We start from the raw sequence: 19,288 nt of genomic DNA, 5'->3' as shown, positions 1-19,288 counted from the left end.
CCCAGCCCAAACCAGTCCTTGAGGGTATCTAAGGGTGGTCACTGGAAAAAAAAAAATTCACATTATTTACCCCCTGCCCAAGCAGAGTTTTGAACAAACCACTGCTCAGCTTTCAGTGCTGTCTCAATAATCACCCTCCAGCCAGCACAGCATTTGGCAAAACACATAAAAAGAAGGGAGAGAAGTCTGGTAACCACAAGTTCCCCAGTGCATTTGTCCCCTGCAGGACTGAGCTGGCTGTGCCTTTATAAAGGTGGCACAGGCAGCTTTTATCTGGCTGCTGTAACCTGAGCATCTCCTGGAGATCTTCCTGCTCCTTGGCACACCAGAAAAACTGGCACATGCTGTAACGGGAACTACAAAATCAGAAAAAAAACCACCCCAGGTATATTTATACACAAGCAGATGCTCTTGTATTTGTTTTTGCTGCTTTGTTTGTTTTTATAAGAGCCACACAAAGATTTCCACAACACCCTTGATGTGCACTGAGGTGACAGCCAGCAGCCAGACCTACTTTCTGTGCTCTGCATTTTCCCTGTGCACATTCAGAGGTGCAGCTCAACCCCCTCCCACTGAAACCCAGACTCTGAAACAGCTCCTGGCTTTCCTTTCCTTTCCTTTCCTTTCCTTTCCTTTCCTTTCCTTTCCTTTCCTTTCCTTTCCTTTCCTTTCCTTTCCTTTCCTTTCCTTTCCTTTCCTTTCCTTTTCCTTTCTTTCCTTTCCTTTCTTTCCTTTCCTTTCCTTTCCTTTCCTTTCCTTTCCTTTCCTTTCCTTTCCTTTCCTTTCCTTTCCTTTCCTTTCCTTTCCTTTCCTTTCCTTTCCTTTCCTTTCCTTTCCTTTCCTTTCCTTTCCTTTCCTTTCCTCAGAGATGGAAAGGATTCTCTGTGGATGTTTCCCACTGGAAGCTCCACAGATTTTTCCCTGCTGGGAACACATCTGGATGTGGCAGCAACACAACCCAAGCTCCCCATCCTGCCTGAGCCCTCTGAAAAACCCCTGAGCTGCTGGGATTGGAGATGCACAACAGCTCAAAACAGCTCAAACCAGCTCAATCCTCCTGAGTCAGGAACCCTCTGCACCCCTGGGTGCATCCCAAAGCTGCAGGGCCCAGGGATTGAAAGTGCCCAGGGGGGAAGCAGAGCCTGGAGTCAGCGGTTTGGGGCAGTTTGGAGCAGTTTGGGGCAGTTTGGGGCAGTTTGGGGCAGTTTGGGGCAGTTTGGGGCAGTTTGGGGCAGTTTGGGGCAGTTTGGGGCAGTTTGGGGCAGTTTGGGGCAGTTTGGGGCAGTTTGGGGCAGTTTGGGGCAGTTTGGGGCAGTTTGGGGCGGTTTGGGGCAGTTTGGGGCAGTCTGGGGCAGTCTGGGGCAGTTTGGGGCAGTTTGGGGCAGTTTGGGGCAGATCCCCTCTCCTCTCACAGCACAAGCTCCATGCTGAGATGCTCTGGCAGCTGCTCTGGTTTAAGGAGCTCCTGTCACCCAATTTGCAGCCACCTTGCAGCCCCTCAGCTGTGCTGGTCCCAAATCAGAGCAGTGAAATCTTTTAAAAACCAGATGTTTTTTGAGGGAAATGGCTTTTCCCTCCTTGCCCTGTCAGCCAGTGGCAGGACATTCCCAGGGGGTGCCTGTGGGGCAGCCACAGCCCTGGGGAACAGGGAATTCTCCAAATGTGCTGGCAGAGCACAGAAGTGCAGCTCTGCTGGGACACTCAGCCTGCACAGGGGCTCCTGGGCTTTCAGTGATGCTGCTGGAGCAGCCACAGCCTGCAGGACCCTGGATCTGCTCTGCTCAGCAGCCAGGACCTTGGGGGCTGTTGGGATAAATCCATTTGTTATCTCTGCTCTCAGCCCCAGAGCTGAACCCACAGCTCTGAGCACACCAGAAAAACTGGCACATGCTGTAATGAGAACTACAAAATCAGAAAAAAAACCCCAGGTATATTTATACACAAGCAGATGCTCTTGTGTTTGTTTTTGTTGTTTTGTTTGTTTGTTTAAAAGACACACAAAGATTTCCAGAGAGCAGAGCCATGCAGGGCAGGGCCGTGCCTCTCCACCAGCCCTGCCCTTGGCTGTGGCTCATTCCCCTCTCTGCTGGTGCTGCAGAGCCAGGAGGGAGCTCTGACATCCCACCAGTGATGCCAGGGAAAGGCACAAACCCTGGGAAAGGCACAAACCCTGGGAAAGGCACAAACCCAGGGAAAGGCACAAACCCTGGGAAAGGCACAAACCCCGGGAGCTCCTGCAGCTCCTCACTCCCAGCACAGCCCACTCAGCAGCTCCACTCCCTCAACAGTGACAGAATCAACACCCCAAGCCTTTGTGGTGCTGTCTGACAATGGGCTGAACATGAAAAGAGCTGCTGGAATCATCTGGAAAAAGAGGAAAGAGCTGAAAGGCTGCAGGGTGATGGCTGTTCCTGCAGATGCAGCAGAGAAACCCTGCTCACCTGTACCCAGCTGTGAACAAACCCTGCTCACCTGTACCCAGCTGTGAACAAACCCTGCTCACCTGAACCCAGCTGTGAACAGCCCTGTCACTGAACCACTGGAACAGTCCTGCTCACCTGTGTGCAGCTGTGAACAAACCCTGCTCACCTGTACCCAGCTGTGAACAAACCCTGCTCACCTGTACCCAGCTGTGAACAGATCCTGCTCACCTGTACCCAGCTGTGAACAAACCCTGCTCACCTGTGTGCAGCTGTGAACAGATCCTGCTCACCTGTGTCCAGCTGTGAACAAACCCTGCTCACCTGTACCCAGCTGTGAACAAACCCTGCTCACCTGTGTGCAGCTGTGAACAAACCCTGCTCACCTGAACCCAGCTGTGAACAAACCCTGCTCACCTGAACCCAGCTGTGAACAATCTCTCACCGTACCATGGACAATCCTCTACCTGTACCCAGCTCTGAACAAACCCAGCTCACCTGTGGCAGCTGTGAACAAACCCAGCTCACCTGTACCCAGCTGTGAACAGACCCTGCTCACCTGTACCCAGCTGTGAACAAACCCTGCTCACCTGTACCCAGCTGTGAACAGATCCTGCTCACCTGTGCCCAGCTGTGAACAGATCCTGCTCACCTGTACCCAGCTGTGTACAAACCCTGCTCGCCTGTACCCAGCTGTGAACAACCCTCACCTGACCTGTGACAACCTGCTACCTGTTCCAGTGTGAACAAACCTGCTCACCTGACCCAGCTTTGAACAGACCCTGCTCACCTGTACCCAGCTGGCAGCTTTGAACAACCCCATAAAACAGGAATGAAAAGCAGCTGGTCCCAAAAAGGTCCAAGAGGGGAAGGGGACAGCGTGTGCCCCTTCCCAGGCTGCTCCTGCAATAATTCCCACTGCAGGGATGCACAGGGAGCTGAGGGCCCTGGGCAGTGAGGGGGGGCAGTGCCAGGAGGAAAACAAGCACAGGAATCAGGATTTTCCAAAAGGAACAAGTTCCCTGTGCTATCCCCACAGGGCAGTGCTGCAGTGAGAGAAGGGATGGTACAAACCCTCGGGCACTGAGGAATCCAAATCTCCAGGGAGATTTGGGATCATTGATTTCCCAAATTTGGGCTCTGAGTGGTGCAGAGAGTGAAGGGATGGTACAAACCCTTGGGCACTGAGGAATCCACACAAGGATCTATCCAGGGAGATTTGGCATCACTGATTTCCCAATTTTAAGTCTGAGCTCCTGCAGCCACAGCACAGCACTGACTGCAGATTCATCTATTCCCACTGACAGATTCATCTATTCCCACTGCTGACCTAACCCTTAACACCCAAGGAGGAAAGGTTCTCATAAAACACAGCCTGAACAGGGAGAGGAACCTGTAAGTGACACAAAATGTGGTGTCAATACAACCTGACACCAAGATGTGCCCCAAACCCAATTCCCTTGTGCTCATGCATTAATCCCAATTCCTACCTGCTGCTTTCCAGCATCCCACACACCAAGCTTGGCTTTTGTGGCACCTTTCAAGCCTGATTTGATTTAATTTGATTAAAAAGATGAACCCTGGAATGTGCAGCAGGGGGAGAAAAATGAAAAATAAAACCTGTGCAAATTCCTGCTGCAGATTCCAGGCTGTGCCCAGCCATCCCAACATCACACCCAGCATTTCCCAGGGGAGCAGCAGCTCAGCTGCTTGGTCTGAACCCACAGAGCCCTCCCAGGGTTCATTAATTCCTCACACAGGGGGCAGGCCATGATCTGATTGAGCAGATTCAATTTTGCTCTGATGCCACCAGACATCTGTGGGATCTCAGCACCTCAGGACTGAGGTGTCACCGAGAGCACCCTTGGGGGGCTCGGGAGTCCTGGAATGTTCCAGAAGTGTCTGGTGGCTGGACTTTGATCCTACACAGGAGACGACACCTGTATGAGGACAGGAGGGTTTCACCGGGGTGAATGGTGAAGGGATTGGTTAATTAGAGAGTGAAACACAGGGTTTAGGATTTCTGTACAGGGGGGTTTAGAGAAGTAAGATGGAGGAATTGGGGCGTGTCCTGTCCTTCTTCTTCTTCTTCTCCTCCATCTTCTGTGGTGATGGTGGCACTTTGGGATTGGTCATTACTAAAAGTGCACCGGGCAATAAGGGTGAAAGGTATTGGGGAAAAATGATAAATATTGTACACGTAACTTTGGGTATAAAGATAGGTGACTGTCCAGAGGGCAGCACAGTGTGCTCATGGCTGGCTGCTGAGCAGAGCTCTGTCGGGCCGAGAGAAAATCTTTTAGATAAACAATTAATAAACACCGAGACCGAGAAAAGAACTGAAGCCTCTTCTGTTCCTTTGATACGCGGCTGCCCCAAGGCCACCCCGGGCCTTTCCAGGCCCTCCAAACAGCCGAAAACCGGACAGACATCAGGACAGGTTCCATTACTGCACCTCGTGCCCAGATGTGACCTTCCCCTGCTCCAGCTGCATTCCTGAGCTCTCATTGAGTTTTACCACGGGTCCTTAATGCTATTTAAAGCCCCAAGTCGATATGGAATTAGTGGACCAAACTCATCTCTGAAATAATTCAATTAATTCAGCATGGCCTTTATTCCCCTGCAGTTTGTGTTGCTGTGCAAAAACTCAGGGAAAAATCAGGATCTGCTGCATTCCAGGCCCGGAACAGCTCCAGATTTTGTGGCTCAGGCTGTGCAGGAAGGTGCACAGATGAAAGGTTTTTATCTGGTTTTATTAATATCATTGCAATTTTTAATTCTGCCTCCCAGGTGTTGATCCAACCCCAGCCCATGTCCAACCTGCAAGAATCCCTGTGCTCTGAAATCCCAGAGTTCCAGTGCCATAAACAGCCCCCTGATCCTAAAACCCTTGGGCAGATTGAAGGAATCCTTAAAGGGCAAATTTAAGGAATTCTCATTTTAAAATTCTTCTCAATAAGAACATTTTTGGTCCACTTTGGTTTGGTTTTTCAAAGGGAGATTCTCTCATCCTCTCACATTTCTGATTACTGGAGCCAAAAAAAATCCAAATTTTCACAGGATTCCCCAAAAATGCTGAAGTATCATGCAGCACAGTGGATATCCCTGGAATGTCACTGCTGCCCAGGAAAATGGAGGGATTTAAATGGGTCAGGATCCAGGGGCACATTCCCAGTTATTAATCCATAGCAGGGCAGGGGATTTCTCTCAAATGGGAAATTTTATATTTCAGTTGCAGAAGGCAGAAAGAGAATTTCTTCTGAGGCTCTGCAATTAATGAAGGGCAGCACTCAGGGAAATTCCCTAAAATCAAGGGGGAGGTTTTTCCTCCAGCACTTGGATTTCTAACACAGATTAAGACACTGCTCTGCTGAGCTAAATCCTGAGCCAAACCCTACAAAAATGCCAAAATTCACAAAATAATTGCAAATTGCTCTGTCCCCTTGTCCCTGCCAGGCTGTCCTGCCTCACTTCAAGCCCAACACTGAATTTTCCTCCTGTTATCACTGAGCTCTTCCCCCTCCTCCCTCAAGCCCTGGGCTCCTCCACTCTGCTCTTATTTATTTTTAAACGAATTTCCAGCTCACAGACTTCAAAGTGAAATTTCAAAATGCAAATGGCTGAGGGCACAAACTACTGAAGGCAAATAAAAGAAAAACCCATCAGATTTATGACTTCTATAAAAACTCCACAATATTTTGGGGCTCCTCTTGTGATTTTCACAGTCTCTGGTTGCTGCTGTGCTTCAAAACTTGACTTGGAGATGAAAAAGGATGGAAATACTGTGGGGAGAAAGAGCAGATGGAGTGTTTACTTTTAAAAGCAATTACTGCAGTTTATTCTGTAATAAACTGAATTTTTTTTTACAGGGGAGAGAAAAGCAGAGCAGAAATGTGGGATTGTGAATCCCAGGAGAGGAGGGAGCCTGGGCACTGCCCTGATCCTGCACCAACATCCCCAGGGCTGGGATGGGTTTGGCACCTCTGGCACCATTTCCATTTGCCATGAAGAAGGGCAATATGGATGAAATTTTATTATTTACTGTGAAAAAACACAGGTGACAGTGAAGCCCTTTCTGAGTACACAGGGATGAAAAATTGTAATTTTTGCTGTGGGTTTTATCCCCACTTTCGAGTGCTGCTCAAAGCATCCACCCCAATGCAGTCATTTTGAAAAAAGCAGTGGCAGAATAAAGCCTTTTATTTCCACATTAATTATTGCTGCTGCATGGGTTTTGGAGATAAACACGGAGCTGGGATGGAAGATGGAAAGTGCTAATGCAACAGGTTATTTAATTAGCAGCATAATAGTGAGTGTGCACGTATCAGTGGAGCCCTGCTCACCATTAGGGCAGCCCATAATAGCAGCAGTGCTGACTCTGAGGGCACGCTGGCTTCTCAGCAAAAGCAGATTTGCCCAGGGCAGCAGCTCCCCTGTGTCCCTGGGCAAGAAATGAAGGGAAATGAAGTCACCAAACTGGCTGAGAATTCCTCCATTTATCGAAATTCTCGTTCATTTGTTAATCCCATCACCTAAATTCTCAATATTTGTGTCTTGTCAAAAAAAGTTTTGGTACTAAAATGTATTTTATTATTGAGGATTTGTCCTCAGAGCTGAGCTGGAAGCAGATTTTAATTCTGATTTTAAATCTCCCAATTCCAGGTATCCAGCCACAATTTCTACCTTTGTTGTTGCTGCTTATCCCAACAGCTGTGATCCCATGGTGCATTTTAAGAGAGGAGTGTGAAAAACACATGGATTTTATGATTGGCTTTTTGCAAATATTGAAATGAATATTATATGTGTTGTGTTAGAAAGTAATGCTGTATTAATTCTCTTAAGTAGTGTGTTAAATACAGTTTTAGGTTATAAAAATTGTTAAAATAGAAATGATGCTATGTAGGATACTTTTTTAAAAAGAAAGGACTTGCACTGAGATAGCAGCCACAGGACACCTGAATCTTTCAGAGAAAAAGAATTTATTGCTCCATTATCAGGAGAAATGAACTTGTTCATGGTTTGAAGCTGCTGTTGGGATTAGAAGGAAGAAGTTGATGGTGACCAGGCAGAATCCTGTGTTTGAATGGAATTTATGCATCATGGATGAGCTGTATGAATATGCAACAGGTTACTGTATTTAAGGGTTAATCCTCTGTTAACTTGGGTCCTTTTTCAGCCTTATGCTGCTCGGAAAAGGCACCTGGACATCTGGAACTCTTTGTATTTATTGTCTCATACTGTTCTAATCCCAATTGCCCAAATTATTATTACTCTAATTGTATTACTATTTTTATAACCATTTCATTACTATTAAACTTTTAAAATATAAAACCGAGGGACTGGTGTTTTCCACAGGAGACTCTGGGCAGAATTCCCTTTTTCCTGAGCCTCAGCCCTTGCCCATTCCACCCTGCTGGATGAGCAGAAATGCAGAGGATTCCTGCATTCCTGTGCTGCAGCCTGCAGGCTGTGGAGCCCTCAGAGAGCATTTCCTGCTGCTCTCAAACAGAATTTACCCTCAGAAACTCCTCAGGGCCCTCTCCCCAAAGGCAGCAGGTGGGAAAAGCCCTGTGGAGCCCTCAGAGAGCATTTCCTGCTGCTCTCAAACAGAATTTACCCTCAGAAACTCCTCAGGGCCCTCTCCCCAAAGGCAGCAGGTGGGAAAAGCCCTGTGGAGCCCTCAGAGAGCATTTCCTGCTGCTCTCAAACAGAATTTACCCTCAGAAACTCCTCAGGGCCCTCTCCCCAAAGGCAGCAGGTGGGAAAAGCCCTGTGGAGCCCTCAGAGAGCATTTCCTGCTGCTCTCAAACAGAATTTACCCTCAGAAACTCCTCAGGGCCCTCTCCCCAAAGGCAGCAGGTGGGAAAAGCCCTGTGGAGCCCTCAGAGAGCATTTCCTGCTGCTCTCAAATAGAATTTACCCTCAGAAACTCCTCAGGGCCCTCTCCCCAAAGGCAGCAGGTGGGAAAAGCCCTGTGGAGCCCTCAGAGAGCATTTCCTGCTGCTCTCAAACAGAATTTACCCTCAGAAACTCCTCAGAGCCCTCTCCCCAAAGGCAGCAGGTGGGAAAAGCCCTGTGGAGCCCTCAGAGAGCATTTCCTGCTGCTCTCAAACAGAATTTACCCTCAGAAACTCCTCAGGGCCCTCTCCCCAAAGGCAGCAGGTGGGAAAAGCCCTGTGGAGCCCTCAGAGAGCATTTCCTGCTGCTCTCAAACAGAATTTACCCTCAGAAACTCCTCAGGGCCCTCTCCCCAAAGGCAGCAGGTGGGAAAAGCCCCCCTGGTTCTGTGTGATTAAATTACAGATTGAACCAGCAGCTCTGGGCTGCTCCTAACGAGGATAAATCAGATTAAAACCACACACCTGCAAGGGAAACTGCCAGGGCAGCTCCTCCAGGAGCAGCCCAGGGTTCTGCTGGAATTCCCTCCTTGTCCAAGGGCTCAGAGCTCACCAGCTCCCAGCTCCAGCTGTTGAGGATTTGCAGCACTTGCAGCAAAAACCCTGATGATTCAACTGTCCTTCCTCCCTGGCAGCTCCCTGGATAATAAATGGGAACAATATTTTATTTATGCCCAGGTCATCAATTCTAAGGCAGAGGAAGCAGCAGATGAAAGGAGAGCTGTTTCCATGAAGAAAGTGATGGATTAGAAAAATCCATTTTTACCCTGTTCCTCCTCCTTGACAGGGAATTCTAAACTCTTGTGATTTATTACCTTTTTCCTCCTTCTTTTTGGACCAGAATGAAATATTTAAAAAAAAAAAAATCACACAGCAGTTAATTGCTGCATAAACACAATTATGCAAGGAGGTACAAATTACCTTGGGGTTTTTCTGTTAAACAGCAATATCCTGGCTAAATAAAACAAAAAATCCGGACCTGCATTTCATTTTAAACTTCATGGAAGCCAAGAATTACAAGGTGCTTTCCCCCCTCACGTTCACAGCACTGAAATGGGAGCTGAAAAATCTCATAATGACTTTTCCTGGAGCTGCTTTGCTGTTTATCACTCACTGCTTGAACTCTAATATTTGCAATTAAGAGCAAGCTCTGAATAATGCCTGGAAGTGGCAAATTCATTAGGGAACAAGAGCTGGAAAGGAGGATCCAAAAGCTGCTGGACAGCTTCTAGAAAATGTGCATAAAATGGATAAATCTGGTGCATGAAGAGCTCCCAGCAAATAAATGAACACAAGATTTCTGTGCAGTGCTGAGCCTGATGCAATTATGAAATGTGGGAGCTGAGAAGATGCTGCTGCAGAGTCTGAGGCTGCAACAATGAGAGCAGCTCTGTTTCCATCCCTAAAAAAGAGACTGAAATGCTAAAAATGCAGAAGAGAGCCACAAAAACGATGTGAAACTGGAAAAAATCAGATTGCACCATGAATCTGTTTAGTCTGCCCAAAAACTGATCAAGAGTGACTTTGGTTACTGCAGATATTTTATAGGAATAGAGCAGGACTGGAGATGGATTTTATTAGCCAAAGAAATAAAATAACGGCCAATGACAAGAAGCACAAGTCAGACAAACCTAAATTCAAACTCTCTGATTTTTAATAGTAAGGATGATTAACCACTGGATAAAAATGACCAAAGGGAGCAGTGAATTTCCCCTCCTGAAGTGTTTAAATAGAGACTAAATGCTTTTCCTGGAAGAATTGCTGCAATCCTGGAGAAACCCACTGGCCCATGGCCCAGAGGAGCTCAGGTGTGAGGATGATGATGATGATGGGATGGCTCCTCCTGCCCTTCAGAGCTCATCACTGTTATAAATAACTTTATTTCAATTACTGTGGAGCTGGGAACTTCATATTTGGGAAGGAACAAAATCTACTTTAAAGCAAGAATAATAAAACCTGTGTAATGAAATCCAAGAACTTTACCCATGAGAAAGGAATACCCCTCTCACCTCATACACTGTTTTTTTCCTGTGATGGAAATGCAGGATTTTCATCAGACATGCTTTGGACATTTATTAAATGCCTTTTTTTTTTCCATCAGGTTAAAGATTACCTCGTAATTTCCCATTTATTGTTCTGCCTTGTGTGCACGCTGCCCCCACCCAGCAAATAACTTCACATCTTCAAAGGGAACTGAACTACAAATATCAGAGAAGTAAAGCCCTAAAGAACATTAAACACTGCCTTGTCCACATGAAAAAAAGGAAAAAAAGCAAACAGCCAAACCAAAGACCCAAATACTGCTGCTCCTTTCACCAAAAAACCCAAAAACTGCTGCTCCTTTCACTAAAAACCCAAAAAACTAAAAACTGCTGCTCCTTTCACCAAAAAACCCAAAAACTGCTGCTCCTTTCACCAAAAAACCCAAAACTGCTCCTTTCACCAAAAACCCATAAAACTAAAGTGTTGCTCCTTTCACCAAAACCCAAAACTGCTGCTCCTTTCACCAAAAAAAACCCAAAAACTGCTGCTCCTTTCACCAAAAAACCCAAAAAACTAAAAAGTGTTGCTCCTTTCACCAAAAACCCAAACCTGCTGCTCCTTTCACCAAAAACCCAAAAACCCAAAACTGCTGCTCCTTTCACCAAAAACCCAAAAACTGCTGCTCCTTTCACCAAAAAACCCAAAAACTGCTGCTCCTTTCACCAAAAACCCAAAAACCCAAATCTGCTGCTCCTTTCACCAAAAAAACCCCAAAACTGCTGCTCCTTTCACCAAAAAAACCCCAAAAACTGCTGCTCCTTTCACCAAAAACCCAAAAACCAAAACTGCTGCTCCTTTCACCAAAAACCCAAAAAACCCAAAAACTGCTGCTCCTTTCATCAAAAACCCAAAACTGCTGCTCCTTTCACCAAAAACCCAAAAAACTAAAAAGTGCTGCTCCTTTCACCAAAAAACCAAAACTGCTGCTCCTTTCACCAAAAACTGCTGCTTCTTTCACAAAAAACTGCTGCTCCTTTCACCAAAAAACCCAAAACTGCTGCTCCTTTTACCAAAAAACCGAAAAACCCAAAACTGCTGCTCCTTTCACCAAAAAACCCAAACCTGCTGCTCCTTTCACCAAAAACCCAAACCTGCTGCTCCTTTTACCAAAAAGCAGCCAGGAACGAGAGAGGCCACGAGGATTGGGAGGGAATTTTCCTGCTCCACCTCCCAAATCCCGGCTCTTTGAGAAGATCAAAAAGAGCTTCCCAGCGTTCCCTCATTAACAACCCGGCCCCAAACGGGAAACCCAGGCACACAGGAATGCTGGATTTTTCCTAAATTCTCAGCCTGGAGGAGCTGCAGCCTTTTTGTGCTGAAGAATTTCCCATTCATGTTCGGCTGAGGTTCCATGCAGACATCAAAGGAAAACATTAAATTTCCCCAGCAAGCCTGGGGCTAACTTCAGAGGATACATCACTGAGTAATGTTGAGCAGTTGGATCACAGTTAATTCAGGGGAAAAAAAATGAAACTGCAGGACGCCCACAAGACATTCTCCACATATTTCCATAATCAGGGACATTTCTGCTGAATTACTGCTCACAAAAAATCAGCACCCAAGACACTCAGTGGCATCTCTGGCCTGCATCTTTCTGCTCTTGTTCCCATCCTCCTTTAAGGGCACCAAGTGGATTCCAACAGAAAGAGCTGGAATAACTCAGAGTAGGTAAAAATCAGCATCACCCCTGCCAGTTTTAAACTTTAAGTTTACTTATTAAATGTCAATTTTTTTGGCTGTTCCCCTCAGGCCTCACTAGAAAATGATGTAAAAGAAAAACTCCTGTGTCTCCTTCCTGGAGACATTGATGATGGAATATATATTTTTCTCAAACATTCTAAAAACCATGGGATGTCGTGCCTGTAACAAGAAGTACCTTTCACTTATTTTTTTGGCATTGAAATATGATTTTTAAGTACGGTTGCCTGGCACTGTGATATTGTTTTTACATTAAAACCAAAGAGGATTGGGACAGCCTGTACTAATTTGGAGGAGCAGACAGGACCTGCTCCAAAACCCTCCAAGCTGCATTTTTCAGGTGGGGGAAAAGGAGGAACAAAGACATCCAGTGACTTCCTCAAGGTCACACAGGAATCTGTTGCAGGGCAGGGTTGAGTTCCCAAAGCCTCAGCCCACTTAAGCACTGGAAAAAAGCAGTGAAACAAGAGTATGTACTAAATTTGGCACAGCCTTTTAAATGATGCATTGCTCCAAGGGAACAAGAAACTCCACTCATGCTAAGCCAGACACCAAAGGAACACAGAAAGGAAAAACTACTCACTCCACCCAATTTATCTGATCACCTTAATATTTCCTAAGTCAATAAGGCCTTTCTTGGCCAGACAGCCCAACCTACAATTTAGATCCTGTTACAAAATCAGACACACTAAACCACTTTCTCCCTCAGGCTGCAGGAGATAAAAGGCCAAGTAAGCAACATTTTGGTAACTGGCTTCATGTAACAGCTCTGGATTTTCTTAAAAGCCTCAGCATCGATTGTTTCCTTTAAATAGCAATGGTTTATTGAGAAATCTTCCACCCCTTTTAAAGCACAAGGTTTTCCTGAGGTAGAGAAAGGAGCAAAAACTGCCCTGCCAAGGCAGATTTGTCTAAGAGTTTTGGATACCTGGGGCTGGCAAAACATTTTGAAGTTAGAGTTAAGGTAACACTGGTGCTGAGAGGGGAAACTTGGGAGAGGGAATGAAAGCAGAACAACCCTGGGATTCAGCTCCAGCTGTGTTGGATCCAACAGCTCCAGCCAGGGCTGCAGCTTGTGAGGAGCATCCAGAGGAGCCAAAGGAGCACAGGAATTCATTCCATGGAGGCAAATGCCCAGCACCCTGCTGTTACATAAAAGCCTGTTTGGTTGGGAATGCTTCCCTTTGGGCTGCCTGGATCCATGGCACAGCCAGGCTCAGGATGAGCTGCAGCTGCTCCCATTCCTGCAGAGTCTCCCACTCCCTTTTCCAGCCCTGTTCCTCCCTTCTCCTCTGCCACGTTTCCATGTGGGAAACCAGCACAGCAACTGCAGTGCCTGCTTCAGGGATGGGAGCGTAAGGACTGAAACATCTCCCCAAGCCTTCCTCCAAACTGAGCTCCAACAGATAAAAAAGCCACTATTTCACATTGCCTGGGAAAGTTCCTCCACATCTGGAAGCCCCTTGAGGCAGGGACTGCCCTTCTGCTCTGTCAAACACCACTTGTACAAGCCACGATTGCACAACTGCTTTTATAAGGTTTCCAATTATACAAAGAATGTGTTTTTATTCATGTTTACAACCCTGAGAAACAAACCCTGAAACCCCAAACCCTTTGCATTCAAATTCCATGACCTGCTGGTGGCTCCACCAACTATTAATTCACACCTTGGTCTACAATGAACTTTTAGAAGGAGCACACTGGAATTAACACTTCCAAAAGTCACATTGTGCTTCCCTCCTTGCCCTCTCCTGTCCATATTTTAGCAGTCAGCATTCCTGGACTAGGAGCTCAAATTCCAAGCAGTTGGCAGCTCTGGCACTGCCCTGCTGGAAGCTCCTTAACCTGCAGAGCTGCACTGGAGCATGGACCTGGAACAAGGAGGGGAAGGAAGCAGCAAAGGTGAAAGCACTGGGAATGTACAGCCTTGTTTTTCCTTGGCTGGGCACCAGCTGTGCCAAGAAACAAAAGCAGAGCACAAACTTTAATCTACTGTAAAAGCAGCAAGTAAAACAAGCCTCCTTCCTCAGCCAGTGAAGCACTTTCTGTGTCCCAACACAACATCCAGGGCACCAAATAAAAATCCAGGGGGTCACTGCCCCATCCCAACTGGGCACAGGAGCCTGGAGTCACCCAGCTGGCCCAAGGGTGAAGCAATTTCACCTCCAGGGCACAGATGCTGCTGCATTTACATTTCTCTACATTTCAAACCCCTTTCCAAGGGGCACAGCCCCTCTGCCCCTGGTGATCCAGAAGCTGAACTGTTCAAGCTGCACACACAGAGCTCACAGCACCATTTCCACTCAGCCCAGCTCATCACCCTCTGGCTGGGGCTGTTTTTTACTGAGCACAGATTTTCTAAGCTGAACGAACTTCCTGGAACAGTTATTCCAAGGCAGCTGAGCCCTGGGGGCTGGCCACAGCCAGGGAAGGTTTCATTTCCCACCTCACAACAAGCTCCTCTTACTGGCCTGCATCAAAACTCTTACTGGCTGTGAGAGCTTTTAATTCAGCTTATCCTGACACCCCTCAAGAGCTGGAAGGGACTGATCAGGATCACTGAGTCCAACTCCAGCACAGGACCCCCCAAAAATCCCATCCTGGGCTTGAGACCAAACCCTGGGGAGCCTCTTTCAGTGCTCCACCACCCTGGAGGTGAAAACCTTTTCCTGACACCAACTAAAGCTGCCCTGACCCAGCTGCAGCCATTCCCTGGTCATGGCAGTGAAGAGATCAGTGCACTCGTGAGGGTGGTGGAGACCCCAGGCAGTTAACACAAACCCACAGCTCACAAACAGATCCTTTGGGATGAGAGCCCATTTTCCAAGGGAAAAGGCAGCTGGGAAAGGCCAAGCATTTACAGAGCCACTGATGTGCAATGTTATAGTGTTTGCAGGGAGATATGATGCATCTGACTCCATCTTATCAGAAGGGTAATTAATTACTTTATTATACTATATTATTCTATACTATTCATTATACTATATTACTTTATTATACTATATTATTCTATACTATTATTCTATTACATTACATCTAAACTGAATCTGCCAAGCACTCAACTCTGCAGACAACTGCACTGATCTTGTGATTGTAACCCAACAGTCCTGACACACACACACACACACCTGGCCCTGACAGGCCAAGGAACCAAAACACCATCACTGTGGGTAAATAATCACCATATTGAATTCTACTGTGGCACAAACACAGGCATAGCAAATAATAATTGTTTTTCCCTTTCTCTGAGGTTCAGAGAATGAGAATCTCAGAAATATTTTTGGGAAGAATTGTGCCTTGCTTTTCTCTGTGGAGAGAAATGTGGGGCTACACACCGGGCCCTGAACCAAGGAACCAAAACACCATCACTCCATACTGCATTCTATTTTTGCACAAACACAGGCACAGCAAATAATAATTGTTTTTCTTTTCTCTGAGGTTCAGAGAATGAGAATCTCAGAAATATTTTTGGGAAGAATTGTGCCTTGCTTTTCTCTGTGAAGAGAAACGTGGGGCTATAAACTCGGCCCTGAACCAAGGAACCAAAACACCATCACTGTGGGTAAATAACCTCCATATTGCATTCTAGTTCTGCACAAACAGGCACAGCAAATAATAATTGTTTTTCCTTTCTCTGAGGTTGAGAAAATGTGAATTCCAAAAATATTCTTGGGAAGAATTGTGCCTTGTTTTTTTCTGTGAAGAGAAATATGGGGCTACACACCAGGCCCTGAACCAAGGAACCAAAACACCATCACTCCATACTGCATTCTACTTTTGCACAAACACAGGCACAGCAAATAATAATTGTTTTTCCTTTCTCTGAGGTTCAGAGAGTGTGAATCCCAAAAATATTCTTGGGAAGAATTGTGCCTTGCTTTTCTCGTGAAGAGAAACGTGGGGCTACACACCTGGCCCTGAACTAAGGAACCAAAACACCATCACTCCATACTGCATTCTACTTTTGCACAAACACAGGCACAGCTAATGAGATAAGAATTATTTTTAGATAAGAAAGGTTTAGAGAATGTGAATCTCAGAAATATTCTTGGGAAGAATTGTGCCTTGCTGTAAAATGTGCTGACACAACGTGAGGGCACCGTCTGCTCCGGGGAGCCCCTACCTTGGAGATGAGCTCATCGTGGTTGGCCAGGTGGGCCCTGCAGTGGATGCAGCTGTAGGTCCTGTGGCAGGAAGGCAGATACGCCTGGAAAGTCTTGGACCTCGTCATCTTCACCATTGGAGCCACGGAGCGCTGGCTGAAGTCGGGGGTGGCCCAGGAGGCGCTCCCGCAGGAGGGGTCGCACGGGAAACAGCGGAACACGCAGGTAAAGGCCGTGGTTCGGCGGGGACGGGCTGTGTGGGGCGGGCTCCACACGCTGCTGATGCTCCAGACGAAGGGATTCGGGCACCAGAAGCAGGGGATTGCACAGAAACCTGGGGTGGAAAGCAGACACAACACTCAGCTTGCAGCCCACAGCGGGATTTAGGGCTGGATTTAGGAGCAGGAGTGATGCCTGGGGATTAAATCAGTACCAGAGATCTTTATTCATTTGCTGGCTGCCCTCACACCTCCCTGCTGTTATTTGCACCAATTCTTCCAGCTCTTGTGGCTCTGGAAGTGCCTGCAGAGGAATGGAGGTGATTCCCATATAGCCTGGTCCCAGGATTTAGGAGACAGGAGTGATGCCCAGGGATCAGATCAGCAGCACAGATCTTTATTCACTTCCTGACTGCCCTCACACCTCCCTTCTCCTGTTATCTGCACCATTCTTCCAGCACTTGTGGCTCTCTCTGGAAATGCTTGCAGAGGAGTAATTCCCACCCAGCCTGGTCCCAGGATTTAGGGCTGGATTTAGGAGACAGGAGTGATGCCCAGGGATTAGATGAGCAGCACAGATCTTTATTCACCTGCTGGCTGCCCTCACACCTCCCTGCTGTTATCTGCACCAATTCTTCCAGCTCTTGTGGCTCCTGCAGAGGAATGGAGGTGATTCCCACCCAGCCTGGTCCCAGGGTTTAGGAGCAGCAGACAGGAGTGATGCTCAGGGATCAGATCAGCAGCACAGATCTTTATTCACATGCTGGTGCCCTCACACCTCCCTGCTGTTATCTGCACCATTCTTCCAGCCCTTGTGGCTCCTGCAGAGGAGGGGAGGTGACTCCCACCCAGCCTGGGACAAAGTGGGGAGCAGAGCCAGCCCCTGTCCCCGGCCTGACTCACTGCTGTGACACCCCATGGGAAAAAATGAGAGCTGGACCTGGGTTTTCTAAGGCCATGAGTCACCAAACCAGTTTTTCTCTCCATTCTGCCCTACTTTCCCCATGGGAAATGCAGGATTCCTTCATTATACTTTCCTTTAGAACTCCCTGCAAGCTCTGAAGGTAGAAGCTACTCTATAAATTCCACTCCAGTATTTTATTTTTTTTTATCTGAACATCTGACAGCAGCCAAAGCAAGGCACAGCCTCTGAAGCCTACTCCTGATAGCAAGAGACATTTCAGAACCCTATTCAGGATGGAAACACCATTTTACACTCCAACATCATCTGACAGCACCTGCAAGGCAGCTCAAGCCTGGGTCTCTTTTTGTTGGCAGAAATGGAGTTTTCAGATCCCACACCTATAAAAGTCTTAGAGCTACAAGCGTTGCTTTTGAGGATGGAGAAGCACAAAGGAAGCAGCAGCAGCTCCCCTCCCTCCCTCCCTGCCGGATCCATGGCGCGCACGCACGCTCTGCAAATTAATCATGAACTCTGGCTGCTCCTCCCAGGAGGATTTTCCTTTCCATGTGATTCTGCTCAGCCTCTGAGCCTGCACTTTGTGGGTCAAACATGGAACAACACCAAGTTCACCCCCAAAATAAAGAAAACAAGGAATAACATCTCAGGCATCCAACACTTCCCCCAAGCCTTGTCATGGTTGATAAAGCAGATTTAAGGTGTCCAAGCCATGGAAGCTGTCCCAGGGTGTCCAGAGCTCTGTCCAGCCTGGCCTGGACACCTCCAGGGATGGAGCAGCCTGTGCCAGGCCTCCCCACCCTCACAGGGAAGGATTTTTGGGTGATCCCCACCCCAAAGCTCCTCTCTATCAGTGTGAAGCCATTCCCTTGTCCTGTCACTCCCTGCTCATGGAAATATTCCCTCTGGTACCAGAGGGACCTGACCACACACAGAGCTCAACAGGAGCCAGAATCATGTAAAACAACAGGATACCCATTTTTCTTCTTTTTTCTTTTTTTCTGAAATATTTTTCTTCTGCTCTCCAGGAGGCAGCTCCCTCACAGCCAAATAGGGAAAAAAGCATCTTGCTCATCAGGCAAGCTGCTGATAAAGCACATCCATCACGATCATAGCAGTCAGCACTTCCACAGCACTGCTCACTCCTAAAGCTTTCTGCAAATACCAACTAATCAGATTAACCTTTTCCAATTAAAGTTACAGCCACAGCCGAGCAGGACCCCTCTGACACAGAAAGGTTCATTTCCCAGCTTGAGAGGAGCTCACCCTCTCCTCTTCAGTCCAAATGAAATTTTGCCAGGGATTTACCTGGCCAATTGATAAGGACTGGGCACTGTTTGCTCCCCAGCTGCAGCTCTGGATTTCAGCAGGATTTGTCTTTTACACCCATCAGAGAAGGAAGATAAATCAGGAAGATAAATCAGGAAGATAAATCAGTCTTCACCTGTATCCTGCCCCAGTTCTCTGTGTGCACCAGAATTTTGTCAGAACTGAGTTCTGCATTAGTCAGCATTGTTTTCCCATCCAAGGTGAGACGCACTCAAGGACTGCAGCCTAAATTAGCAACAGGGCAGAAACCAGATGTAAACCAAAGCAGAATCCTCATTTTCAGCTGCCACAAAACCATCCCCAGATTCCAGGGCCCTGGTTGAGCAGCTGATGTGTTTTATCCCAGAACCTGCAATCTGTGAGGCTCCAGGGAAGCAGGGGAACAAATGTGCCCTTCCTGGGGCCAAATGCAGCTGGAGACAGATTCCCTTGGAAAAGCTGGGGGAAAGTACAAGGAAGGACTGGCAACACTTCAGCTGATTCCTGAATGAGAATCCAGATTGTGTCTAAACCTCAGGCTTGATCTGCAATGAAATGCAGCCCCCTCTCCCCTCCACTCCAGTGCAATAATCCATCACCACTTTCACCACCTCCATCCTGCCCTGCCAAACCCTCCCTTCCCCATCAGCTGCAGAAGGTAATCCCCAGGCACCCCCAGAGA

The 19,288-nt window shown here is 47.2% G+C and overlaps 1 protein-coding gene across 1 annotated transcript in view; it reads right to left on the bottom strand.

The window, feature by feature from the left end:
* YPEL2 (yippee like 2) overlaps nt 1–19,288 on the bottom strand; it is a 33,335-nt gene that overhangs the window by 4,636 nt on the left and 9,411 nt on the right. The window contains exon 2 of the mRNA XM_064729236.1: nt 16,182–16,495. Coding sequence (XP_064585306.1) covers nt 16,182–16,298 — 117 coding nt within the window. The 5' untranslated portion in view covers nt 16,299–16,495. The remainder of the gene's footprint in view (nt 1–16,181; nt 16,496–19,288) is intronic.

This window comes from Zonotrichia leucophrys, chromosome 19 (genome assembly GCF_028769735.1).
Source record: "Zonotrichia leucophrys gambelii isolate GWCS_2022_RI chromosome 19, RI_Zleu_2.0, whole genome shotgun sequence".
NCBI lineage: Eukaryota > Metazoa > Chordata > Aves > Passeriformes > Passerellidae > Zonotrichia > Zonotrichia leucophrys.
This window is presented reverse-complemented; position numbering and strand designations above follow the sequence as displayed.